The sequence below is a fragment of the Cherax quadricarinatus genome, chromosome 44 (assembly GCF_038502225.1).
Source record: "Cherax quadricarinatus isolate ZL_2023a chromosome 44, ASM3850222v1, whole genome shotgun sequence".
NCBI lineage: Eukaryota > Metazoa > Arthropoda > Malacostraca > Decapoda > Parastacidae > Cherax > Cherax quadricarinatus.
Window position 1 is genome coordinate 10,833,685 of NC_091335.1, and position 27,240 is coordinate 10,860,924.

The window sequence follows — 27,240 nt, forward strand, 5'->3', positions numbered from 1 at the left end:
ACTCATTCAGCTTTCTTAACTCTCGAGGTCATCTGTTGCACTACTTTCCTTGGCCAACATCTTCCCTCAGCCCTATGGCAGTTTAGTGCATTTTTGTGATAATCGTTACAAGAGGCCGCTAAGCAAACTCGACCCTGGTATGTTTTTTCATCACTAAGCAAATGTACATTAGGCAAAGTAACAATTGCTGTATAGGTATATAACAGTCAGTCAGAGGGGCTTGGACTTACAGCAGGCGTACGCGAGCGTGTTCGATAGGAGTGAATGGAGACGAATGGTATTTGGGACCTGACGATCTGTTGGAGTGTGAGCAGGGTAATATTTAGTGAAGGGATTCAGGGAAACCGGTTATTTTTATATAGCCGGACTTGAGTCCTCGAAATGGGGAGTACAATGCCTGTACTCTAAAGGAGGGGTTCAGGATATTAGCAGTTTGGAGGGATATGTTGTGTATCTTTATACGTATATGCTTCTAAACTGTTCTGAGCACCTCTGCAAAAACAGTGATTGTGTGAGTGAGGTGAAAGTGTGGAATGATGATGAAAGTATTTTTGGGGATTTTCTTTCTTTTTGGGTCACCCTGCCTCGGTGGGAGACGGCCGACTAGTAAAAAAAAAAAAAAAAAAAAAAAAAAACTAAGCGCTAAACCCACAAGGGTCATACAGGCTCAATCTAAAGGGGTTATACAGAAGCTGCAAATGGGGGGGGGGGGGAGATTAAATCCAATTCCCTGCAACAAGAGCCCTCTAGCTGCATCAGGCACCCCTTTTCCTTCCCTCTTGAAGAGTTACTGTACAGCACATACAATGTGCATTATGAACAGTTATAGTGATAACTTTACTAGCGTATACCCGTGGTGTGGGTGGTACTTATGAGATTACAGAGGCACACAATGGGTCCAGGACATGGGCCACATTACAGATGTTGCTACAGTAACACCAAAATGTTATTCATCTGGGACAGAAGTTTGAAATTTTTGGAAAGTTAAACAACGGAACGATAGAGTATTTTCCCTCTGTCATATTGAATCTATAACAGGATTTTTTTTTTTATTAATATAACAATCAACAATGGCATGATACAATAATAAAATTCTCCAGAATGTAACCATATCACTTGCCAGCACAGCAATATGCCAAAAACATGAGTAAGGGTTAAAAAAATAGTTGCAAGTGAGATACTTTCTAACCCAAACTCTGTTGATATTAGAGTAACAAGATGTGCTAAACCTATCTGGATCAAACAACACTGTTTTAGAAAGGATGGGTACCATTCATTATTGGTTCATTTGCAAAATGGTTTATTTTTTAACATTGTAGCCGAGGAAGAGTGACCTGAAAAAGAAACATTCACCATCATTCACACTATTACTGTCTTGCCAGAGACACACAAATATGACAGTTTAGGGGGTCATAGTGCATTTAGTTAGGCTATGGTATTTAAAATCCTGGCAAGTCAGTAATGGGCTGAAGGCAGAGGATAAATGCTTGCAAATCACTACACACATTGCTGAAGATCAACTGATATTATCATCAAGGGGAAACTGATATCAGATACGAGAGTGCCCTGCACGTGCAGCACCTAATTTCAGTGTTTCACATTTTCAGTTTTTCATCTGAGCCATTGTTCCAGTCACCGGTACTATTGCCAGCGAGTGGAACAATGAACAGTGGCTCATTTTAAAATCAACGAAAACGTGGAACACTGAAAAGGTGCTTTTATGTGTAGGTGTATTAGCGAAATTCCCACATTATTATTATTATTATTATAATAAAAAAGAAGCGCTAAGCCACAAGGGCTATACAGCGCTGCGAGATTCCCACAGCATAATTATTTTATGTACAGAGGTGTAAAAAATCATACCATGAACAAAAATAATTAACATTTTCACATATCAAAAGATGTCACATGTAGAGCATTTTTCCAGGCTTTAATTCTCCTAGAATACCAAATATAATATTAAATGTATATGGAGAAAAAGAGAGAGGTTAAGAGAGTGGTGAAGCAATGTAAAAAGAGAGCAAATGAGAGAGTGGGTGAGATGTTATCAACAAATTTTGTTGAAAATAAGAAAAAGTTTTGGAGTGAGATTAACAAGTTAAGAAAGCCTAGAGAACAAATGGATTTGTCAGTTAAAAATAGGAGAGGAGAGTTATTAAATGGAGAGTTAGAGGTATTGGGAAGATGGAGGGAATATTTTGAGGAATTGTTAAATGTTGATGAAGATAGGGAAGCTGTGATTTCGTGTATAGGGCAAGGAGGAATAACATCTTGTAGGAGTGAGGAAGAGCCAGTTGTGAGTGTGGGGGAAGTTCGTGAGGCAGTAGGTAAAATGAAAGGGGGTAAGGCAGCCGGGATTGATGGGATAAAGATAGAAATGTTAAAAGCAGGTGGGGATATAGTTTTGGAGTGGTTGGTGCAATTATTTAATAAATGTATGGAAGAGGGTAAGGTACCTAGGGATTGGCAGAGAGCAACATAAGAACATAAGAACATAAGAAAGGAGGAACACTGCAGGAGGCCTGCTGGCCCATACTAGGCAGGTCCTTTACAATTCATCCCACTAACAAAACATTTACCCAACCCAATTTTCAATGCTACCCAAGAAATAAGCTCTGATGTGAAAGTCCCACTCAAATCCAACCCTTCCCACTCATGTACTTATCCAACCTAGATTTGAAACTACCCAAAGTCCTAGCCTCAATAACCCAACTAGGTAGACTGTTCCACTCATCAACTACCCTATTTCCAAACCAATACTTTCCTATGTCCTTTCTAAATCTAAACTTATCTAATTTAAATCCATTACTGCGGGTTCTCTCTTGGAGAGACATCCTCAAGACCTTATTAATATCCCCTTTATTAATACCTATCTTCCACTTATACACTTCGATCAGGTCTCCCCTCATTCTTCGTCTAACAAGTGAATGTAACTTAAGAGTCTTCAATCTTTCTTCATAAGGAAGATTTCTGATGCTATGTATTAATTTAGTCATCCTACGCTGAATGTTTTCTAACGAATTTATGTCCATTTTGTAATACGGAGACCAGAACTGAGCTGCATAATCAAGGTGAGGCCTTACTAATGATGTATAAAGCTGCAGTATGACCTCTGGACTTCTGTTGCTTACACTTCTTGATATAAATCCCAGTAATCTATTTGCCTTATTACGTACGCTTAGGCATTGCTGTCTTGGTTTAAGGTTGCTGCTCACCATAACCCCCAAGTCCTTTTCGCAATCTGTATGGCTAAGTTCTACATCATTTAATTTATAAGTACTAGGGTTATGGGCACTCCCAAGCTTCAGAACCTTGCACTTATCTACATTGAACTGCATCTGCCACTTTTCTGACCAAGAATAGAGTTTGTTTAAGTCCTCCTGAAGTTCCCTAACATCTACGTTTGAATCAATTATCCTACCTATCTTTGTGTCATCGGCGAATTTGCTCATATCACTAGTAATTCCCTCATCAAGATCATTGATATATATTATAAACAACAACGGGCCCAAGACTGATCCCTGTGGAACGCCACTTGTTACAGATCCCCACTCGGATTTAACCCCATTTATGGACACTCTCTGCTTCCTGTCAGTGAGCCATGACTCGATCCACGAGAGCACTTTTCCCCCAATGCCATGGGCTGCCACTTTCTTTAACAGTCTATGGTGCGGAACTCTATCAAAAGCCTTACTAAAATCTAAGTAAATAATATCAAATTCTTTATTGTGGTCAACAGCCTCAAAAGCTTTACTGAAGAAAGTTAATAAATTAGTTAGACAAGACCGGCCTCTTGTGAATCCATGCTGAGTATCATTAATCAAGCTATGCTTATCGAGATGGCTTCTTATAATCTCAGCTATAATTGACTCTAGTAATTTGCCTACAATTGAGGTCAGGCTTATTGGGCGGTAATTTGACGGTAACGACTTGTCCCCTGTTTTAAAAATAGGAGTTACATTAGCCATCTTCCACATATCAGACACTACACCTGTTTGAAGAGATAAATTAAAAATATTAGTTAATGGTTCACAGAGTTCCATTTTGCATTCCTTAAGAACCCTTGAAAAAACCTCATCAGGACCCGGCGACTTATTTTGCTTCAGTCTGTCTATCTGCCTCACAACCATCTCACTAGTGACTGTGATGTTACATAATTTATCTTCTTCTAGCCCACTGTAAAAATTAATTACTGGAATATTGTTAGTGTCTTCCTGTGTAAAAACTGAGAGAAAATAATTATTTAAAATCAAGCACATTTCATTCTCATTGTCAGTAAGGTGCCCATAGTTATTTTTAAGGGGACCTATCTTATCTCTAACTTTTGTTCTATAGACCTGGAAAAAACTTTTTGGGTTAGTTTTAGAATCCCTAGCAACTTTAATTTCATAGTCCCTTTTAGCTTTTCTTATCCCCTTTTTAATGTCCCTCTTAATGTCAATATACTGATTCATAAGATGACCCTCACCTCTTTTGATACGCCTATAAATTCCTTTCTTATGCCCTAGTAGATATTTGAGCCTATTATTCATCCATTTTGGGTCATTTCTATTTGATCTAATTTCTTTATATGGGATAAACGCTCTTTGAGCAGCATGTATAGTGTTCAGAAAACTGTCATATTGATAGCTCTCTTCGTTACCCCAGTCAACAGATGATAAGTGTTCTTTAAGCCCATCGTAATCTGCTAAGCGAAAATCTGGGACTGTTACTGAGTTATCGCTACTATCGTACTTCCATTCAATGCTAAATGTAATTGATTTGTGGTCGCTAGCACCCAGTTCCTCTGAAATTTCTAAATTATTAACAAGGGATTCATTGTTTGCCATAACTAAGTCAAGCAGGTTATTTCCCCTTGTAGGTTCTGTCACAAACTGCTTCAAAAAACAATCCTGAAATACTTCTAAGAAGTCGTACGATTCTAAATTCCCAGTCAAGAAATTCCAATCAACATGACTAAAGTTAAAGTCTCCTAGAATTACTACATTATCGTGCCTTGTGGCCTTAACAATTTCCTCCCATAGTAGTTTCCCTTGGTCCCTATCTAAGTTAGGGGGACGGTATATCACTCCTAAAATCAGTTTTTCATGCCCCTCTGAAAATTCTATCCAAACAGACTCTGTATGTGTTACTTCAGACTTAATACCCGTTCCTTTGTATAGTTCCTTTGTATAAAGGCAAAGGGGATAAAAGAGAGTGCAAAAATTATAGGGGGATAAGTCTGTTGAGTGTACCTGGTAAAGTGTATGGTAGAGTTATAATTGAAAGAATTAAGAGTAAGACGGAGAATAGGATAGCAGATGAACAAGGAGGCTTTAGGAAAGGTAGGGGGTGTGTGGACCAGGTGTTTACAGTGAAACATATAAGTGAACAGTATTTAGATTAGGCTAAAGAGGTCTTTGTGGCATTTATGGATTTGGAAAAGGCGTATGACAGGGTGGATAGGGGGGCAATGTGGCAGATGTTGCAAGTGTATGGTGTAGGAGGTAGGTTACTGAAAGCAGTGAAGAGTTTTTACGAGGATAGTGAGGCTCAAGTTAGAGTATGTAGGAAAGAGGGAAATTTTTTCCCAGTAAAAGTAGGCCTTAGACAAGGATGTGTGATGTCACCGTGGTTGTTTAATATATTTATAGATGGGGTTGTAAGAGAAGTAAATGCGAGGGTCTTGGCAAGAGGCGTGGAGTTAAAAGATAAAGAATCACACACAAAGTGGGAGTTGTCACAGCTGCTGTTTGCTGATGACACTGTGCTCTTGGGAGATTCTGAAGAGAAGCTGCAGAGATTGGTGGATGAATTTGGTAGGGTGTGCAAAAGAAGAAAATTAAAGGTGAATACAGGAAAGAGTAAGGTTATGAGGATAACAAAAAGATTAGGTGATGAAAGATTGGATATCAGATTGGAGGGAGAGAGTATGGAGGAGGTGAATGTATTCAGATATTTGGGAGTGGACGTGTCAGCGGATGGGTCTATGAAAGATGAGGTGAATCATAGAATTGATGAGGGAAAAAGAGTGAGTGGTGCACTTAGGAGTCTGTGGAGACAAAGAACTTTGTCCTTGGAGGCAAAGAGGGGAATGTATGAGAGTATAGTTTTACCAACGCTCTTATATGGGTGTGAAGCGTGGGTGATGAATGTTGCAGCGAGGAGAAGGCTGGAGGCAGTGGAGATGTCATGTCTGAGGGCAATGTGTGGTGTGAATATAATGCAGAGAATTCGTAGTTTGGAAGTTAGGAGGAGGTGCGGGATTACCAAAACTGTTGTCCAGAGGGCCGAGGAAGGGTTGTTGAGGTGGTTCGGACATGTAGAGAGAATGGAGCGAAACAGAATGACTTCAAGAGTGTATCAGTCTGTAGTGGAAGGAAGGCGGGGTAGGGGTCGGCCTAGGAAGGGTTGGAGGGAGGGGGTAAAGGAGGTTTTGTGTGTGAGGGGCTTGGACTTCCAGCAGGCATGCGTGAGCGTGTTTGATAGGAGTGAATGGAGACAAATGGTTTTTAATACTTGACGTGCTGTTGGAGTGTGAGCAAAGTAACATTTATGAAGGGATTCAGGGAAACCGGCAGGCCGGACTTGAGTCCTGGAGATGGGAAGTACAGTGCCTGCACTCTGAAGGAGGGGTGTTAATGTTGCAGTTTAAAAACTGTAGTGTAAAGCACCCTTCTGGCAAGACAGTGATGGAGCGAATGATGGTGAAAGTTTTTCTTTTTCGGGCCACCCTGCCTTGGTGGGAATCGGCCAGTGTGATAATAAAAAAAATAATAATAAATACAAGTTTACAATTAATTGTAGTGAAATTCATTCTTTTATATAGTTATTGATCAATACCACTTGTTCGTGGGTACAATAATATAGAATATATATACTATTTAGAAAAATAGTTTATAAAACACATTAACAAGAGAGCTTATTTGTCTGTAAAATAAGGAACAAAGTCTTAGTAAGGCTTCAGGTTAGCCAGGTTCAATATAATAGAATAATATATATCTATACCACGAAGAAATATCTTCTCATTAAGAAATTCATTATGGTCATGTAGCAGACGTGGTGTGTGATTCATTGGAGAAAATCCCAAAGCATTGATACCAAGCTGAAAAAAGAAAAAGCAGTTAGCAGTCAGATAATGAGCCATTACCCAAAGCAAGGGTGAACTTAACTTCAATATGATAGAAAATACCCTAAGACAACACAACATTCATGTACCTTGTAGCTCATTTGGTAGCACCTTTCACTCACAACCTGGGGCAGGTGAAGACATTGAACAAGTTTCTTTACAATTGTTCCCCCACATTCATCTACCATTAAACAGGTTCCTTAGATATGGATGGGTTGTAAAGAGAAGTGAATGCAAGGGTGTAGGGAAGAGGTATGGGATTAAGATACAAAGTGGGAGACATCACAGTTGTTCATTGCTGATGACACTTCTTTTGGGAAATTCTGCAGAGAAGTTGCAAAGACTGGTAGACAAATTTAAAAGGGCGTATTTAAAAAAAAAAAAAGGGGGGGGGGAGGTATAATTCAGAGGGTTGTTGAGGTGATTTGGGCATTTAGAGAAGATGACGTAGACTTGAATTTCATGGGGATGACACCAAAGATTCCGCCCCCGGGTGACACCAACCCTAGCAACATCACTGTCACTGCCTACACTGCAATCTAGCAGGCCACTGTAAAACACTAGATTTCTTCAAGTCTGAGTTTTTTTTAGTATCTACTCCTGGTAATATTAAACTTACCTGGTTTGGGAAGTCATTTCACCTCCACTCTTCTTATTAGGTAGGGTGATGATCTAACAGGAATACTCTTTTTTTGTATTTAACTTTTTTTTTTTTTTTTTTTATCACACTGGCCGATTCCCACCAAGGCAGGGTGGCCCGAAAAAGAAAAACTTTCACCATTATTCACTCCATCACTGTCTTGCCAGAAGGGTGCTTTACACTACAGTTTTTAAACTGCAACATTAACACCCCTCCTTCAGAGTGCAGGCACTGTACTTCCCATCTCCAGGACTCAAGTCCGGCCTGCCGGTTTCCCTGAACCCCTTCATAAATGTTACTTTGCTCACACTCCAACAGCACGTCAAGTATTAAAAACCATTCGTCTCCATTCACTCCTATCAAACACGCTCACGCACACCTGCTGGAAGTCCAAGCCCCTCGCACACAAAACCTCCTTTACCCCCTCCCTCCAACCTTTCCTAGGCCAACCCCTACCCCGCCTTCCTTCCACTACAGACTGATACACTCTTGAAGTCATTCTGTTTCGCTCCATTCTCTCTACATGTCCGAACCACCTCAACAACCCTTCCTCAGCCCTCTGGACAACAGTTTTGGTAATCCCGCACCTCTTCCTAACTTCCAAACTACGAATTCTCTGCATTATATTCACACCACACATTGCCCTCAGACATGACATCTCCACTGCCTCCAGCCTTCTCCTTGCTGCAACATTCATCACCCATGCTTCACACCCATATAAGAGTGTTGGTAAAACTATACTCTCATACATTCCCCTCTTTGCCTCCAAGGACAAAGTTCTTTGTCTCCACAGACTCCTAAGTGCACCACTCACCCTTTTCCCCTCATCAATTCTATGATTCACCTCATCCTTCATAGACCCATCCGCTGACACGTCCACTCCCAAATATCTGAATACATTCACCTCCTCCATACTCTCTCCCTCCAATCTGATATCCAATCTTTCATCACCTAATATTTTTGTTATCCTCATAACCTTACTCTTTCCTGTATTCACTTTTAATTTGCTTCTTTTGCACACCCTACCAAATTCATCCACCAATCTCTGCAACTTCTCTTCAGAATCTCCCAAGAGCACAGTGTCATCAGCAAAGAGCAACTGTGACAACTCCCACTTTGTGTGATTCTTTATCTTTTAACTCCACGCCTCTTGTCAAGACCCTCGCATTTACTTCTCTTACAACCCCATCTATAAATATGTTAAACAACCACGGTGACATCACACATCCTTGTCTAAGGCCTACTTTTACTGGGAAATAATTTCCCTCTTTCCTATGTACTCTAACTTGAGCCTCACTATCCTCGTAAAAACTCTTCACTGCTTTCAGTAACCTACCTCCTACACCATACACCTACAACATCTGCCACATTGCCCCCTATCCACCCTGTCATACGCCTTTTCCAAATCCATAAATGACACAAAGACCTCTTTAGCCTTATCTAAATACTGTTCACTTATATGTTTCACTGTAAACACCTGGTCCACACACCCCCTACCTTTCCTAAAGCCTCCTTGTTCATCTGCTATCCTATTCTCAGTCTTACTTTTAATTCTTTCAATAATAACTCTACCATACACTTTACCAGGTATACTCAACAGACTTATCCCCCTATAATTTTTGCACTCTCTTTTGTCCCCTTTGCCTTTATACAAAGGAACTATGCATGCTCTCTGCCAATCCCTAGGTACCTTACCCTCTTCCATACATTTATTAAATAATTGCACCAACCACTCCAAAACTATATCCCCACCTGCTTTTAACATTTCTATCTTTATCCCATCAATCCCGGCTGCCTTACCCCCTTTCATTTTACCTACTGCCTCACGAACTTTCCCCACACTCACAACTGGCTCTTCCTCACTCCTACAAGATGTTATTCCTCCTTGCCCTATACACGAAATCACAGCTTCCCTATCTTCATCAACATTTAACAATTCCTCAAAATATTCCCTCCATCTTCCCAATACCTCTAACTCTCCATTTAATAACTCTCCTCTCCTATTTTTAACTGACAAATCCATTTGTTCTCTAGGCTTCCTTAACTTGTTAATCTCACTCCAAAACGTTTTCTTATTTTCAACAAAATTTGTTGATAACATCTCACCCACTCTCTCATTTGCTCTCTTTTTACATTGCTTCACCACTCTCTTAACCTCTCTCTTTTTCTCCATATACTCTTCCCTCCTTGCATCACTTGCATCTTCATCAACATTTAACAATTCCTCAAAATATTCCCTCCATCTTCCCAATACCTCTAACTCTCCATTTAATAACTCTCCTCTCCTATTTTTAACTGACAAATCCATTTGTTCTCTAGGCTTCCTTAACTTGTTAATCTCACTCCAAAACGTTTTCTTATTTTCAACAAAATTTGTTGATAACATCTCACCCACTCTCTCATTTGCTCTCTTTTTACATTGCTTCACCACTCTCTTAACCTCTCTCTTTTTCTCCATATACTCTTCCCTCCTTGCATCACTTCTACTTTGTAGAAACTTCTCATATGCTAACTTTTTCTCCCTTACTACTCTCTTTACATCATCATTCCACCAATCGCTCCTCTTCCCTCCCGCACCCACTTTCCTGTAACCACAAACTTCTGCTGAACACTCTAACACTACATTTTTAAACCTACCCCATACCTCTTCGACCCCATTGCCTATGCTCTCATTAACCCATCTATCCTCCAATAGCTGTTTATATCTTTCCCTAACTGCCTCCTCTTTTAGTTTATAAACCTTCACCTCTCTCTTCCCTGATGCTTCTATTCTCCTTGTATCCCATCTACCTTTTACTCTCAGTGTAGCTACAACTAGAAAGTGATCTGATATATCTGTGGCCCCTCTATAAACATGTACATCCTGAAGTCTACTCAACAGTCTTTTATCTACCAATACATAATCCAACAAACTACTGTCATTTCGCCCTACATCATATCTTGTATACTTATTTATCCTCTTTTTCTTAAAATATGTATTACCTATAACTAAACCCCTTTCTATACAAAGTTCAATCAAAGGGCTCCCATTATCATTTACACCTGGCACCCCAAACTTACCTACCACACCCTCTCTAAAAGTTTCTCCTACTTTAGCATTCAGGTCCCCTACCATAATTACTCTCTCACTTGGTTCAAAGGCTCCTATACATTCACTTAACATCTCCCAAAATCTCTCTCTCTCCTCTGCATTCCTCTCTTCTCCAGGTGCATACACGCTTATTATGATCCACTTCTCGCATCCAACCTTTACTTTAATCCACATAATTCTTGCATTTACACATTCATATTCTCTTTTCTCCTTCCATAACTGATCATTCAACATTACTGCACTGACTTTAGGTGCCTGTCCAGTGCCGTGAAGACAGAAAGGGGTCTATTGGTAATCCCCCTTATGTATGCTAGGAGGCACTTGAACAGTCTTGGGCCCCTGACACTTACTGTGTTGTCTCTCAGTGTACTCGTAGAGCCCCTGCTTTTCATCGGGGGAATGTTGCATCTCTTGCCGAGTCTTTTGCTTTCATAGGGAGTGATTTACATTTGCAAGTTTGGTACTAATCCCTCTAGGATTTTCCATGTTTATATTATCATGCATCTCCTGCATTTCAGGGAATACAAATCAAGGGACTTCAACTTTTTTTTCTTTCAACAAGTCAGCCGTCTCCCACCGAGGCAGGGTGACCCAAAAAGAAAATACTTTCATCATTCAACACTTTCACCTCACTCACACATAATCACTGTTTTTGCAGAGGTGCTCAGAACACAACAGTTTAGAAGCATATACATATAAAGATACACAACATATCCCTCCAAACTGCTAATATCCCGAACCCCTCCTTTAGAATGCAGGCATTGTACTTCCCATTTCCAGGACTCGAGTCCAGCTATATAAAAATAACCGGTTTCCCTGAATCCCTTCCCTAAATATTACCCTGCTCGCACTCCAACAGATTGTCAGGTCCCAAATACCATTCGTCTCCATTCACTCCTATCGAACAGGCTCATGCACGCCTGCTGGAAGTCCAAGCCCCTCGCCCACAAAACCTCCCTTCCAACCTTTTCGAGGACGACCCCTACCCCGCCTTCCTTCTCATACAGATTTAAATGCTCTCCATGTCATTCTACTTTGATCCATTCTCTCTAAATGACCAAACCACCTCAACAACCCCTCTTCAGCCCTCTGACTAATATTTTTATTAACTCCGCACCTTCTCCTAATTTCCACACTCCGAATTTTCTGCATAATATTTACACCACACATTACCCTTAGACAGGACATCTCCACTGCCTCCAACCACCTCCTCGCTGCTGCATTCACAACCCAAGCTTCACACCCATATAAGTGTGTTGGTACTACTATACTTTCATACATTCCCTTCTTTGCCTCCATAGATAACGTTTTTTGACTCCACATATACCTCAACGCACCACAAACTTCTGCCCCACATTCTAATACTGCATTTTTAAAACTCATCCAACCCTCTTCAACCCCCCTGCTACCCATCTTTGCACTAGCCCACCTTTCTGCCAACAGTCGCTTATATCTCGCCCGAACTTCCTCCTCCCTTAGTTTATACACTTTCACTTCCCTCCTACTTGTTGTTGCCACCTTCCTCTTGTCCCATCTACCTCTAACTGTAGCTACAACTAAATAATGATCCGATATATCAGTTGCCTCTCTATAAACATGTACATCCTGGAGCCTACCCATTAACCTTTTATCCACCAATACATAATCTAACAAACTACTTTCATTACATGCTACACCATACCTTGTATATTTATTTATCCACTTTTTCATAAAATATGTATTACTTATTACCAAATCTCTTTCTACACATAGCTCAATTAAAGGCTCTCCATTTACATTTACCCCTGGCACCCCAAATTTACCTAATACTCCTTCCACAACATTTTTACCCACTTTAGCATTGAAATCCCCAACCACAAGTATTCTCACACTTGGTTCAAAACTCCCCACGCATTCACTCAACATTTCCCAAAATCTCTCTCTCTCCTCTACACTTCTTTCTTCTCCAGGTGCATATACGCTTAATATAACCCACTTTTCACATCCAACCTTTATTTTACTCCACATAATCCTTGAATTAATGCATTTATAGTCCATCTTTTCCTGCCATAGCTTATCCTTCATTATTGCTACTCCTTTAGCTCTAACTCTATTTGAAACCCCTGACCTAATCCCATTTATTCCTCTCCATTGAAACTCTCCCACCCCCTTCAGCTTTGTTTCACTTAAAGCCAGGACATCCAGCTTCTTCTCATTCATAACATCCACAATCATCTTTCTTATCATTTGCACAACATCCATGCACATTCAGACTTCCCACTTTGACAATTTTCTTCTTTTTTTAGTAAAATTTACAGGAAAAGGGGTTACTAGCCCATTGTTCCCGGCATTTTAGTTGACTTTTACAACACGCATGGCTTACGGAGGAAAGATTCTTATTCCACTTCCCCATGGATATAAAAGGAAAAGTAATAAGACCAAGAACTATTAGGATAAAATCAAAGAAAACTCAGATGAGTGTGTATAAATAAATGTGTACATGTATGTGTAGTGTGACCTAAGTGTAAGTAGAAGTAGCAAGACATGCCTGTAATCTTGCATATTTATGAGACAGACAAAAGACACCAGCAATCCTACCATGTAAAACAATTACAGGCTTTCAATTTACACGCACTTGGCAGGACGGTAGTACCTCCCTGGGTGGTTGCTGTCTACCAATCCACTACTACTACTGTTCCTAGTAATTTAAGTGCCTTTACCTTCTTGGATTATTAATTTACATCTTGATAATGGTCCACTAAGAATCAAAATGTTACCTAAAGTATTTTCTCTACAAAGTGGATTATTAGCAATGATGAATTGTCCAACAACAGTATTATGACTAATTTTGAAGGATATCATTTATTTTCTGTGTTTTTTCCAAAGCAACCAAGAACATCTTATCTGCTACTTAATGTAGTGTATTATGATATGATAGAGTGGATAGGGGAGCAATGTGGCAGATGTTGCAAGTATATGGAATAGGTGGTAAGTTACTATATGCTGTAAAGAGTTTTTATGAGGATAGTGAGGCTCAGGTTAGGGTGTGTAGAAGAGAGGGAGACTACTTCCCAGTAAAAGTAGGTCTTAGACAGGGATGTGTAATGTCACCATGGTTGTTTAATATATTTATAGATGGGGTTGTAAAAGAAGTAAATGCTAGAGTGTTCGGGAGAGGGGTGGGATTAAATTATGGGGAATCAAATTCAAAATGGGAATTAACACAGTTACTTTTTGCTGATGATACTGTGCTTATGGGAGATTCTAAAGAAAAATTGCAAAGGTTAGTGGATGAGTTTGGGAATGTGTGTAAAGGTAGAAAGTTGAAAGTGAACATAGAAAAGAGTAAGGTGATGAGGGTATCAAATGATTTAGATAAAGAAAAATTGGATATCAAATTGGGGAGGAGGAGTATGGAAGAAGTGAATGTTTTCAGATACTTGGGAGTTGACGTGTCGGCGGATGGATTTATGAAGGATGAGGTTAATCATAGAATTGATGAGGGAAAAAAGACGAGTGGTGCATTGAGGTATATGTGGAGTCAAAAAATGTTATCTATGGAGGCAAAGAAGGGAATGTATGAAAGTATAGTAGTACCAACACTCTTATACGGATGTGAAGCTTGGGTAGTAAATGCAGCAGCAAGGAGACGGTTGGAGGCAGTGGAGATGTCCTGTCTAAGGGCAATGTGTGGTGTAAATATTATGCAGAAAATTCAGAGTGTGGAAATTAGGAAAAGGTGTGGAGTTAATAAAAGTATTAGTCAGAGGGCAGAAGAGGGGTTGTTGAGGTGGTTTGGTCATTTAGAGAATGGATCAAAGTAGAATGACATGGAAAGCATATAAATCTATAGGGGAAGGAAGGCGAGGTAGGGGTCGTCCTCGAAAGGGTTGGAGAGGGGGGGTAAAGGAGGTTTTGTGGGCAAGGGGCTTGGACTTCCAGCAAGCGTGTGTGAGCGTGTTAGATAGGAGCGACTGGAGACGAATGGTACGTGGGACCTGACGATCTGTTGGAGTGTGAGCAGGGTAATATTTAGTGAAGGGATTCAGGGAAACCGGTTATTTTCATATAGTCGGACTTGAGTCCTGGAAATGGGAAGTACAATGCCTGCACTTTAAAGGAGGGGTTTGGGATATTGGCAGTTTGGAGGGATATGTTGTGTATCTTTATACGTATATGCTTCTAAACTGTTGTATTCTGAGCACCTCTGCAAAAACAGTGATTATGTGTGAGTGTGGTGAAAGTGTTGAATGATGATGAAAGCATTTTCTTTTTGGGGATATTCTTTCTTTTTTGGATCACCCTGCCTCGGTGGGAGACGGCCGACTTGTTGAAAAAAAAAAAAAATTATTGTTTACCTTTATAAATACAGAACATTAAAATGAATACTGATACACATTAGGATCTTTACACATTTCAAGTACTGTAACATTTTTACACATTTTCCCAGGAAATTTTATTTCCTAAGACTGTATATAGTGATAATTACACCTTATTCATGATAAATTGCTATATACTTTTATTATTTAATATTAAAAAAATGCCTTTTATACAGCAATAATTCTAGATGCAGTTTCAAACATACCTGTCTGACGTATTTCATATCTGTAGATGCAGGAAATATTTTCTTCTCTAGTTGTACATTCCTGAAAATAAAATGTCATATAAAACATTCTGGTTATTATGGAAGCCCAACCTGTGCCTCCAGTTACTAATACAGTACAGCCTCTCCTCACTTAACGATGGAGTTCCATTCCTAAGACCACATCATTAAACGAATTCATCGCTAAGTGAGGAGCACACTTTAATGGTAGTTTGTGTCGACCATCTCTGATATTGTTTTAATGTCACCTTTGCACCATTTATAGCATTTCTGGTATATTTTTAAATGTTTATACAGTAGTGTACTGCATATTGAAATCAAGAGAATAGAGGAAATCAGCTCTAATATACATTTTTTAGGTATGAATACTGGTCAGAGAGCCTATCGTAAGTCCGAGGTGTTGGTAAACAAGTACGTCGCTAAGTGAGGAGAGCCTGTATTTGGTAGGTGATCTGACTAGTCATCCACAGCAATTGCATATTTCTCACTTAAATTTTATAAGCTACAATGAACTTTAATAATGACCTTGTTCTAGAGTGGTGTCTCAGTTTATTGGAAATGTAGGTGGTAGACATGACTAATCAACATATGTCAGAATGCTGTTGATGACTATGGTACTGTGTTTTGGTTTCAAAATTGATGAAGCCAGATTATTTTCTTTTGAACTACAGAGAAAGAAAAAAATGTGTGTGAGGGGCACTAAATTTTATTTTCTGTCTGCCCCAATATTATTTACCCTGAACCACTATACCTGGAAGGTTTCATGGATCAACATCCCTGCAGCCCAGTCCATGACCAGGCCTTGATGTGGATCAGGGTCTGATCAACCAGGCTGTTACTGCTGGCCGCACATGAACCACAGCCCTGCTGGTCAGGTACTGATTTTAGGTGCCTGTCCAGTGCCTTCTTGAAGGCAGTCAGGGGTCTATGGTAATCCCCATTATGTATGCTGGGAGGCAGATGAACAGTCTTAGGTCCCTGACACTTACTGTGTTATCTCTTAGTGTGCTCGTATCATCCCCTACTTCCTACTGGGAGTATGTTGCACTGCCTGCTGAGTCTTTGCTTTTGTAGGGAGTGATTTCCATGTGCAGGTTTGGGACTAGTCCCTTCAGGGTTCTTCCAAGTGTATATTATCATGCATCTTTCTCACCAGTGTTCACTTTTAAATTGACTTATCTTGCAAAAGACATTCAACATGCAGTAGACTGTCTAATACGGTTTTGTTTTGCACGTTTTGGTTATAGCACAATTGAATAATTGCAGTACATTTTTGTTTAATACTTCATAAAATTAGGGGAAAAAATTTTGAGTGCTCGGTCGCCTTCCAGGAGGGATGGTCTGTAGGTTACACCATTGAGTCAAGTCAGCCAGTCAGCTAGTTCTTTTTAATTGTACGAACTGACACTTCATTAAGGCCATTCTTAAGCTTTTCTAATATCTCTATTATTTTCATAATTCCTAGACTTGAACGTTTAAACCTTTTCTTATCACTTGCAGGAACACTTGTATGTGAGCTTCCCGAGTACATAAGAACACAAGAAAGGAGGAACACTGCAGCAGGCCTGTTGGCCCATACTAGGCAGGTCCTTTACAATCTATCCCACTAACAAAACATTTGCCCAACCCAATTTTCAATGCTACCCAAGAATTAAGCTCTGATAACTCTATCCACTCATATGCAATTCCCACTCAAATCCAATCCCTCTCACTCGTGTTTTTATCCAACCTAAATTTGAAACTACCCAAAGTCCTAGCCTCAATAACCCAACTAGGTAGACTGTTCCACTCATCAACTACCCTATTTCCAAACCAATACTTACCTTGTTGTCCTACATATGTATGAACCAAACTGAAGTCTGGGAGAGTGGTAAGTCTCCCTCAGCCACCCACCCACACCACCCTCCCAGCCTTCAGTTTGGCTCGTGTGTGTAGAGCAACAATACTCGGGAAGCTCACTGTGTTTATTTACATATGTATTTTCTTATTTTCATTGCCATTTGTTAAATCTGCCAAGCAATCATGGCACCCAGTAAGCATACAAGTGTTCCCGCAAGTGATGAAAGGTTTAAGCATTCAAGTCTAGGAATTAGCTGACTGAGACTTACTGAATGACAAAATCAGACTTTTTCACTGAACAGGACCCTGAGACTGTGTCTAGAGCAGCTGATGCCTTACTGTCAGTTGTATATACTGCAGGGTAAAATAGAACAGAAATAAATTACAGAATTTATGCACATTCCAGTACAACCATTGACTTCAGTACCAGAACCTCTACCATCCACCTCAGCCCAGTAGGGTCACAGCATAACTCTCCACAATCATTGACAAACACCAGCACCCACAATTTAAGGTAAGTGCTATTATTTCTGTTGCATTTGTAGTCTTAAGCAGTAAACACATAATACCTCACAACAATAAACTACAATTACATATTCCTTTTATATTTGTAAGATCTGGAGGTCTAAAACAAGTTGTTTGGTGTTTTTGGGGGCTCCGAGGAACATAACCCTATTTTTCCCATAATCTTCAGTTTGTTTAACACGGCATTTTCAGGAACGTAACTACAGTGTTAAACGAGTCTACTGTACATCAAAGCTTTCTTGTATACCATAAATCAATGACAAGTAACTGCTACAAACTTTTTTTTTTTTTCACAAACGTGTGTAACCTCGATTCCTATTACAAAATACGAAAACAATCCCATTTAAAAATTATACACACAGCAGCAGAAAGACTATCAGCACTTACAAATTAGCGAGACATTAAACTGATACAGGTGGACCCTGCTTATACAACAAGTTAGGTTCCAGGCCTCACTTATATAACAGGTTAGGTTCTTGGGTACTGCTGTAAAGCTAAAATCATTGTAAAGTGAAAAATAGCCTTCCCCCCCCCCCCCAACCCTTTCAAATGCATATAAAAGCCTGATAACAATTTGTCACTATCATATATTAAGTGAGCAATATAGCTAGCCTAAAAAATGCATATACAGTACACACATTACTTACCTTAAAATATTTTTCCTTAGCTTACCTGGAGTTTACCTGGAGAGAGTTCCGGGGGTCAACGCCCCCGCGGCCCGGTCTGTGACCAGGCCTCCTGGTGGATCAGAGCCTGATCAACCAGGCTGTTGCTGCTGGCTCCATGCAAACCAATGTACGAGCCACAGCCCGGCCGATCAGGAACTGACTTTAGGTGCTTGTCCAGTGCCAGCTTGAAGACTGCCAGGGGTCTGTTGGTAATTCCCCTTGTGTGTGCTGGGAGGCAGTTGAACAGTCTCGGGCCCCTGACACTTATTGTATGGTCTCTTAACGTGCTAGTGACACCCCTGCTTTTCATTGGGGGGATGGTGCATCGTCTGCCAAGTCTTTTGCTTTCATAGTGAGTGATTTCGTGTGCAAGTTCGGTACTAGTCCCTCTAGGATTTTCCAGGTGTATATAATCATGTATCTCTCCCTCCTGCGTTCCAGGGAATACAGGTTTAGGAACCTCAAGCGCTCCCAGTAATTGAGGTGTTTTATCTCCGTTATGCGCGCCGTGAAAGTTCTCTGTACATTTTCTAGGTCGGCAATTTCACCTGCCTTGAAAGGTGCTGTTAGTGTGCAGCAATATTCCAGCCTAGATGGAACAAGTGACCTGAAGAGTGTCATCATGGGCTTGGCCTCCCTAGTTTTGAAGGTTCTCATTATCCATCCTGTCATTTTTCTAGGAGATGCGATTGATACAATGTTATGGTCCTTGAAGGTGAGATCCTCCGACATAATCACTCCCAGGTCTTTGACGTTGGTGTTTCGCTCTATTTTGTGGCCAGAATTTGTTTTGTACTCTGATGAAGATTTAATTTCCTTATGTTTACCATATCTGAGTAATTGAAATTTCTCATCGTTGAACTTCATATTGTTTTCTGCAGCCCACTGAAAGATTTGGTTGATGTCCGCCTGGAGCCTTGCAGTGTCTGCAATGGAAGACACTGTTATGCAGATTCGGGTGTCATCTGCAAAGGAAGACACGGTGCTGTGGCTGACATCCTTGTCTATGTTGGATATGAGGATGAGGAACAAGATGGGAGCGAGTACTGTGCCTTGTGGAACAGAGCTTTTCACCGTAGCTGCCTCGGACTTTACTCTGTTGACGACTACTCTCTGTGTTCTGTTAGTGAGGAAATTATAGATCCACCGACCGACTTTTCCTGTTATTCCTTTAGCACGCATTTTGTGCGCTATTATGCCATGGTCACACTTGTCGAAGGCTTTTGCAAAGTCTGTATATATTACATCTGCATTCTTTTTGTCTTCTAGTGCATTTAGGACCTTGTCGTAGTGATCCAATAGTTGAGACAGACAGGAGCGACCTGTTCTAAACCCATGTTGCCCTGGGTTGTGTAACTGATGGGTTTCTAGATGGGTGGTGATCTTGCTTCTTAGGACCCTTTCAAAGATTTTTATGATATGGGATGTTAGTGCTATTGGTCTGTAGTTCTTTGCTGTTGCTTTACTGCCCCCTTTGTGGAGTGGGGCTATGTCTGTTGTTTTTAGTAACTGTGGGACGACCCCCGTGTCCATGCTCCCTCTCCATAGGATGGAAAAGGCTCGTGATAGGGGCTTCTTGCAGTTCTTGATGAACACAGAGTTCCATGAGTCTGGCCCTGGGGCAGAGTGCATAGGCATGTCATTTATCGCCTGTTCGAAGTCATTTGGCGTCAGGATAACATCGGATAGGCTTGTGTTAATCAAATTTTGTGGCTCATAAAAAATTCATTTTGATCTTCGACTCTCAGTCTGGTTAGCGGCTTGCTAAAAACTGAGTCATATTGGGACTTGAGTAGCTCACTCATTTCCTTGCTGTCATCTGTGTAGGACCCATCTTGTTTAAGTAGGGGCCCAATACTGGACGTTGTTCTCAATTTTGATTTGGCATAGGAGAAGAAATACTTTGGGTTTCTTTCGATTTCATTTATGGCTTTAGTTCTTCCCGCGATTCCTGACTCCTAAAGGATTCTTTTAGCTTAAGTTCGATGCTTGCTATTTCTCTGACCAGTGTCTCCCTACGCATTTCAGATATATTGACCTCTTTTAGCCGCTCTGTTATTCTTTTCCGTCGCCTGTAAAGGGAGCGCCTGTCTCTTTCTATTTTACATCTACTCCACCTTTTTCTTAGAGGAATAAGCCTCGTGCATACATCGAGTGCCACCGAGTTAATCTGTTCTAGGCATAAGTTGGGGTCTGTGTTGCTTAGTATATCTTCCCAGCTTATATCGGTTAGGACTTGGTTTACTTGGTCCCACTTTGTTTTTGTTATTGAAGTTGAATTTGGTGAATGCTCCCTCGTGACTAGTCTCATTATGTCGGTCTGGGGCTCCGCGCATACATGTCTGAACCTCAATTATGTTGTGATCTGAGTATATTGTTTTTGATATGGTGACATTTCTTATCAGATCATCATTGTTAGTGAAGATGAGGTCTAGTGTATTCTCCAGTCTAGTAGGCTCTTATTTGCTGGTTTAAATTGAATTTTGTGCAGAGATTTAAAAGCTCGTGTGAGTTATAGTGAGTGATGAATATATTTTATGAAGAATGGGTATAACTGAAAACCATTGCATAGCGACAAAATGGTGTAAAGTGAAGAGCTGTAAAGCAGGGCCTGCCTGTATACAATTGCATATCTTCATTGTCAAAATATTTCACCTACACAGTAGGCTTCTTCAGTCAAAAACAGAGGAGACAGCAGAAGCAGTGGAGTGGTAAAGATTATGTGATCAAATCCAACCTTGAGTTAGTAATTATGAGGTGATAAGTCCCTCATCCTATAGAATAGAAGTTCCAGACTATGGAGCACAACTATTCTCCAGGTTGAGGGACTGATGCCCTAACTACTTCAAGAGATGGACTGATCACATCTTTACCTCTCCACTGTTTTTGCCAGCTCCTCTGTAAATATTAGACTTTAGTAGTACTGTTGTACATCTTACTTATCCATACAATTTTTTTTTTTTGATCACCATAAAGATAAATATTAGCCTTTAATTATTTATAATGTACATTTATTATAACTTCCTGCATTATAAAAATGATCCCTTTCTCCTGTAGAGTGCACAAGGTATTACATTAATGTAATGAAGTTGATAGTTACTCTTTCTTGCAGGCAGCAGAGAAGGCATCCCACCATGGATTCTTTCCATCTTCCACACACGTCACTTCCTTCGTCATTAACTGAAAAAATGGCACTTGGGTTAAAAATTCATAAAAGTGTTGCATTATCGAAGGTATTCATGACAATAAAAGCTTCATTCTTGTGAGACCATCAATACTTTTGTCTTCAATCCAAAATTTGTGATGTCAGAGGTACATTGCTAATAATGCTTATGTATCCTTATACGGTAGTTCATTGTATGCACTTTAGGAAAAAAATCATGCAAAACAAACTCAGAAGCCAGACTTAATTATAATATAGACAAGACTAAAGTGCCTGCACTCTGAAGGGTGGAGATATGTTATTATTATTATTATAATCAAAAAGAAGCGCTAAGCCACAAGGACTATACAGCGCTGCAGGGCAGGAAGGAAGCGAGGGCATCAGGCGGCAAAAGGGAGATGGGTGAGTAATAGGTTACGGATAACAGCGGGGCAGTAGATGGTGAAAGGGTAAAGGGCAGCAAGAGACTGAACTAGACAGGGCTGAGGGGAGTGCGAAAAGTATCATCAGAGTTTGTGGAGTAAATCAGTCGTTGTCAAGAAGTCAATGAGAGAGTCAGGATTAAAGGAGGGTCCATCAGCAAGAAGGGAAGGTAAAGAGAGAGTAGTAGAGCGGAGACGACGTTGGAGGTAAATTCTGCGTGCTCGTTGATAGAGAGGGCAGGCTAACAGAATGTGGCTAATCGATACTGGAACTTGACACTGCTCACAGAGAGGAACAGGGTGCCTCTCCATGAGATACCCATGAGTAAGACGAGTGTGGCCAATGCGAAGGCGGGAGAGAGTGGTCTCCCAACCTCGGCACTGATGACAAGAAGACGGCCAGTAACCTATGCTCAGTTTAACAGAATGAAGTTTGTTACCGAGCAGAGTTGACCAACGTTGCTGCCAACGGGTGCGAAGGTGGGTAGCTATTGCAGCAAAATAGTCCAGAAATGGAACACCTCGATAGGAAATTGGTAGGTCATGTACTGCTGACCGCGCAGCAGTGTCTGCCTGTTCATTGCCCTGTACGTCGACATGACCAGGGACCCAACAAAAAACAATATCTTTGTTTGGTAGAGATACGGCGTAGCCAAAGTTGGATACAGAGAACTAGGGGATGAGATGTATCAAATTTTCGTATAGCCTGTAGAGCACTAAGGGAGTCTGAGACTACTACAAATGATGACACAGGCATAGATGCGATACGAATAAGTGCTGCAAGAATGGCATACAGTTCAGCAGTAAAAATGCTAGCTGAAGATAGTAAATGCCCTCGCACGACGCTGTCCGGAAACACTGCTGCGAATCCGACGCCGTCTGAAGACTTAGAGCCATCTGTGTACACAGCGGTGGCATGAGAATGGGAGTGGAAGTGATCAAGAAAAAGAGAGCGGGAAGCCACCGTAGGCAGTTGAGCTTTCGAGCAAGGGAGTGAGAAAGAACAGACCCGAACAGCTGGAACTTCCCAGGGGGGTAGGGAAAAGTGAGATGCTACATGAACATATAAAGGTGGTAACTGAAGGGAAGACAAGAGTGAATGTAGGCGAAGAGAAAAGGGACGGAGCAAACAGGGGCGGTGAACGAATAAAGAATGTCTACTAATATCGGTGACCATTCTATAAATGGAAGGATTGTGTAGATCGTGACAGCGTACATAGTAGCGAAGGCAATGGGCATCACGGCGATCAGACAAGGATGGAACATTTGCTTCTGTATAGAGGCTCTCAACAGGGGAAGAGCGAAAAGCACCAAGGCACAAACGTAAGCCTTGGTGATGGATAGAGTTAAGGCTAGAGAGAGTAGCAGGAGAGGCCGCGGAATAAATCTGGTCACCATAATCGAGTTTCGATAAAACGAGGGCTGAATGTAGGCGAAGCAGAGTTCGACGATCAGCTCCCCAGGAAAGATGAGCAAGGGTTTTAAGAAGGTTTAGCCGGCTGTGACAAGTTGCCTTCAGAGAGGTAATGTGAGGTTTCCAGGATAACCGACGGTCAAAGAGAAGGCCTAGAAACCTGACTGTATCACGTTCGGGGATACGGGAGCCATAGAGATACAAAGGATGATCGGAGATAACAGAGCGTCTAGTGAAAGTAATTTGGTGAGTTTTGGTACTTGAAAATTTAAACCCATGCGTGGTGGCCCAAGTGGAAACACGGTCGACCGCATGCTGGAGAGAAACTGCAATAAGGTGACAGTCAGCGCCTGCACAAGCAATAGCGAAGTCATCAACATAGTGATGACCAAATATTGGGTGGAAGAACAGAGGCCAAATCATTTATAGCAAGGAGAAAAAGTGTTGTGCTTAGAACACATCCCTGAGGGACACCTTCAGCTTGGACGAAGTCAGGGGAAAGAACATTATTGACTCGAACACGGAAATGTCTGTCAGTTAAAAAGTTCTTAAGGAAGGATGGTAGATTGCCTCGGAGGCCTAAGGAATGGGCCTGGGCCAAAATATTATACCTCCAAGTTGTGTCATATGCCTTCTCAAGGTCAAAAAATATGGCAATAACTGAGTGATTATTCACAAAGGCATTACGAACATACGTATCCAAGCGTAGTAAGGGGTCTATGGTAGAACGACCCTTACGAAAGCCATATTGACTAGCGGAGAGACTGTTGTGAGTCTCTAAATACCACATTAAACGTCGATTTACGAGGCATTCCATCACTTTGCAAACTGCACTAGTAAGAGCGATGGGGCGATAGTGGGAGGCATCATGTCCTGTAGTACCCGGTTTGCGGAAAGGGAGAACAATGGCAGATTTCCACAGCTGGGGAAGAACTCCTTGTGCCCAAATAAGATTGAAGAGGTGTAAGAGGACTACAAGGGCTGACCGATGTAAATGTTGTAACATACGAATATGAATGTCGTCAGGCCCAGCTGCCGATGATCGGCAAGCTGAGAGCGTTGCCTCCAGTTCTTGAAGTGTAAAAGGCACATTATACTGTTCTTCTCTGAGAGAAGAAAAGTCCAAGGGTACTAACTCTCTGGCAGACTTTGAGGAAAGAAACAAGGGGCATAGATGGAGCCCCCGGGAAATACGGACCAAGTTGCCAAGTTCAATGGCAACGTCGAGAGGGTTTGCTACATCAACACCAGTGACCCGTAGAACAGGAGCCGGGTCAGGAGAGTATTTACCACTCAATTTCCTCACTTTTTTCCAGACTGCACTCATAGAAGAAGCAGAGGTGATGGTGGAAACATAGTCTCGCCAACAAGTGCGTTTAGCTTCACGGATGACACGGCGAGCGATCGCACGCTTCTGCTTAAAATCAACAAGTCTCTCAGCGGTTCTATTGTACCGGTACCTGCCCCATGCAGCACGTTTCAAACGTACTGCACGAGCACAAGCAGGAGACCACCAAGGCACGCACTTCTGAGAATGCCTGCCTGAGGTTTGGGGTATAGAATGAGAAGCTGCGGTATAAACTGATGTCGAGAAGATGTGTAGGAGCTCATCAATGGAGGATGAAGAAGGAACCTCACTAAAAGCAGTGAGGTGTGAGTAAAGATCCCAATTTGCCCGATCAAATTGCCAGCGAGGGCTACGGAAAGGTGGTGAATAGGAAGGAGAAGTAAGAATGATCGGAAAATGATCGCTGTCATGTAAGTCTGGTAGAACAGACCAGGTGAAGTCTAGTGCAGTGGAGGAAGAGCAGACTGATAGATCGATGCAAGAGAGAGTATGAGTACGAGGATCAAAATGGGTGGGAGTACCCGTATTTAAAACATGGAGGGGGTGAGAGGCGAGAAAAGCCTCCAACTGAATGCCACGTGAGTCACAATGAGACCCCCCCCAGAGGAAATGGTGGGCATTAAAATCACCAAGTAACAGAAGTGGTGGTGGTAAGGATGAAACAAGAAAGGCAAAGTCTGGGATAGAAAATGCTCGAGAAGGAGAGAGATATAAAGAACATATTGTAAACCACTTATTCAAGTGGATACGGGCTGCAGTGTAATGCAGCGAGGTATGGACAAATAGTTGACAGTACGGAATATCATTGCGTAGAAGAAGGGCACTTTCATTAAAGGTCCCATCTGAGAAAGGATCCGAAGAATACAATAAATTATAGCCTGAGATAGGTTGGAAAACAGCCGAGTGTAATTTTGGTTCTTGTAAGCAAGCACCAACAGGGGAAAACCTGGAAAGCAACATCTGAAGCTCACCCTGATTACCCCTGAGGCCGCGGATATTCCACTGTAAATAGGCCATGATTGGCGTTGAAGAAAATATCAGGAATCTGTAGGTAAAGGCACCTACGGACTAGAGGGGTTAGAAAAGTCAACGTGTGGTGGCATTGGAAGATGTTCAAGTAGCGAAGGAATGGAGCGTTGCGAAGAATGGGGTTGTGAAGATGGAAGAGAGGGAAGAGAAGGAACAGGAAGTGAATCAGTGTCCATTGAAGGTTTAGTCTCTGCAATATATTCTGAAATGGCTTCAAGTGTTTCTGAATTCAAAGATGTATGGGAGACCATATTGGAGATAGGAGGAGGAGGGTGAGTAAAGATTGGGACAGTAATGGACTGTACCAAAGTAGAGGGGGAGGGAAAAGTGTAAGGGACTGGAGATGAAGTGTGGGGGGGGGGACAGAAGAGGCAGAAACCTGGGAGGTGGCAGAAGAGGGAGAAACTTGGGAGGGGACGGGGGTGGAAGGCATAGTACGAGGAGGAGGGTGAATCTCCACACTTGTAATAGAGCCAGAGAGAGGGGAAGAACTAGGTACAGAGACTGGAAAGGTAAAGTGTGGAGGTGGAAGAAGGGAAGGAAGGGGCAAAGAAGATTTGAGCAATGTGGATTTTTTGGACTTCTGAGTAGAGGGGCGATTGGTATTAGGTGTCGTACGAGGTCTTGTCGATACTTGGGCTTGTGAGGAAGGACGCGAAGATGTGAGAACAGACTGAGTTGTAGTCGGGACGTCAGAGCCAAGGACAGCAAAAGGATTAGATGCCGTAGTGGCTATGGGAGGGGTAACAACAGAGGAGGCTGCAGAAGATGGGACCCCAGAAGTGGGGGGATGTTTGGAAACACGAGAATAAGAAACACGGGGTAGTCTCCCTTGGAGGCGGAGATGAGTAACTGCCATAGCATAAGGGAGACCTTCTGCCTCTTTGAGGCAACGGATTTCATGTTCATTTAAGTAGACCTGGCAACGGCGGGAGTACGAAGGGTGAGCTTCATTGCAATTAAGGCAAGATGGAGGTTGACTGCAAGATGTATTAGAATGGTCGTCGGCACCACAGACTGGGCATTCGGCCGTAGATCTGCAATATTTCGCTGGGTGACCAAAACGCCAGCAATTTCTACATTGTTGCGGTGTAGGTATCACCTTTCGAACTTGTAACCGATGTCCCGCGACATATACAGAGGACGGGAGTTCTCGGCTGTCAAAAGTTAAACGAGCCACATTGCAAGGGTAACGTCTCCGCCCCCGGGCAGGAAGGACATAAGTGATTATATTATGAAAGTTTCTTCTTTTTCGGGTCACCCTGCCTCAGTGGGGAAACGGCTGATGTGTGTTTTTTTTCAATTTTCCCCAAACAGAATAATCCCATAAACATTTCAAATTCCTTTTAAGTGTAAAATATGTATCTGAAGAAACACAAAACCTGTAGATTTCCTTGGTATACAGTAGGAC

At 41.6% G+C, this 27,240-nt stretch overlaps 1 protein-coding gene and 1 long non-coding RNA gene across 3 annotated transcripts in view; one reads left to right on the top strand and one right to left on the bottom strand.

The window, feature by feature from the left end:
- Window positions 1–21,724, top strand: part of LOC138853966 (uncharacterized) — an 81,010-nt gene extending 59,286 nt beyond the window's left edge. The window contains exons 3-4 of the long non-coding RNA XR_011393147.1: window positions 17,667–17,774; window positions 21,566–21,724. This is a non-coding gene — a long non-coding RNA (uncharacterized lncRNA). The remainder of the gene's footprint in view (window positions 1–17,666; window positions 17,775–21,565) is intronic.
- Window positions 1–27,240, bottom strand: part of LOC128705498 (aminoacylase-1B-like) — a 262,798-nt gene that overhangs the window by 198,815 nt on the left and 36,743 nt on the right. Inside the window, exons 7-9 of one of the 2 annotated variants that reach the window (XM_070094086.1) lie at window positions 21,554–21,633; window positions 15,404–15,464; window positions 6,870–7,084 (exon numbers count right to left, since the gene is read on the bottom strand). The exons of the other annotated variant lie outside the window; for it this stretch is intronic. Coding sequence (XP_069950187.1) covers window positions 6,932–7,084; window positions 15,404–15,464; window positions 21,554–21,633 — 294 coding nt within the window. The 3' untranslated portion in view covers window positions 6,870–6,931. Of the gene's footprint in view, window positions 1–6,869; window positions 7,085–15,403; window positions 15,465–21,553; window positions 21,634–27,240 lie in introns of those variants that run through there. 2 annotated transcript variants of the gene reach the window in all.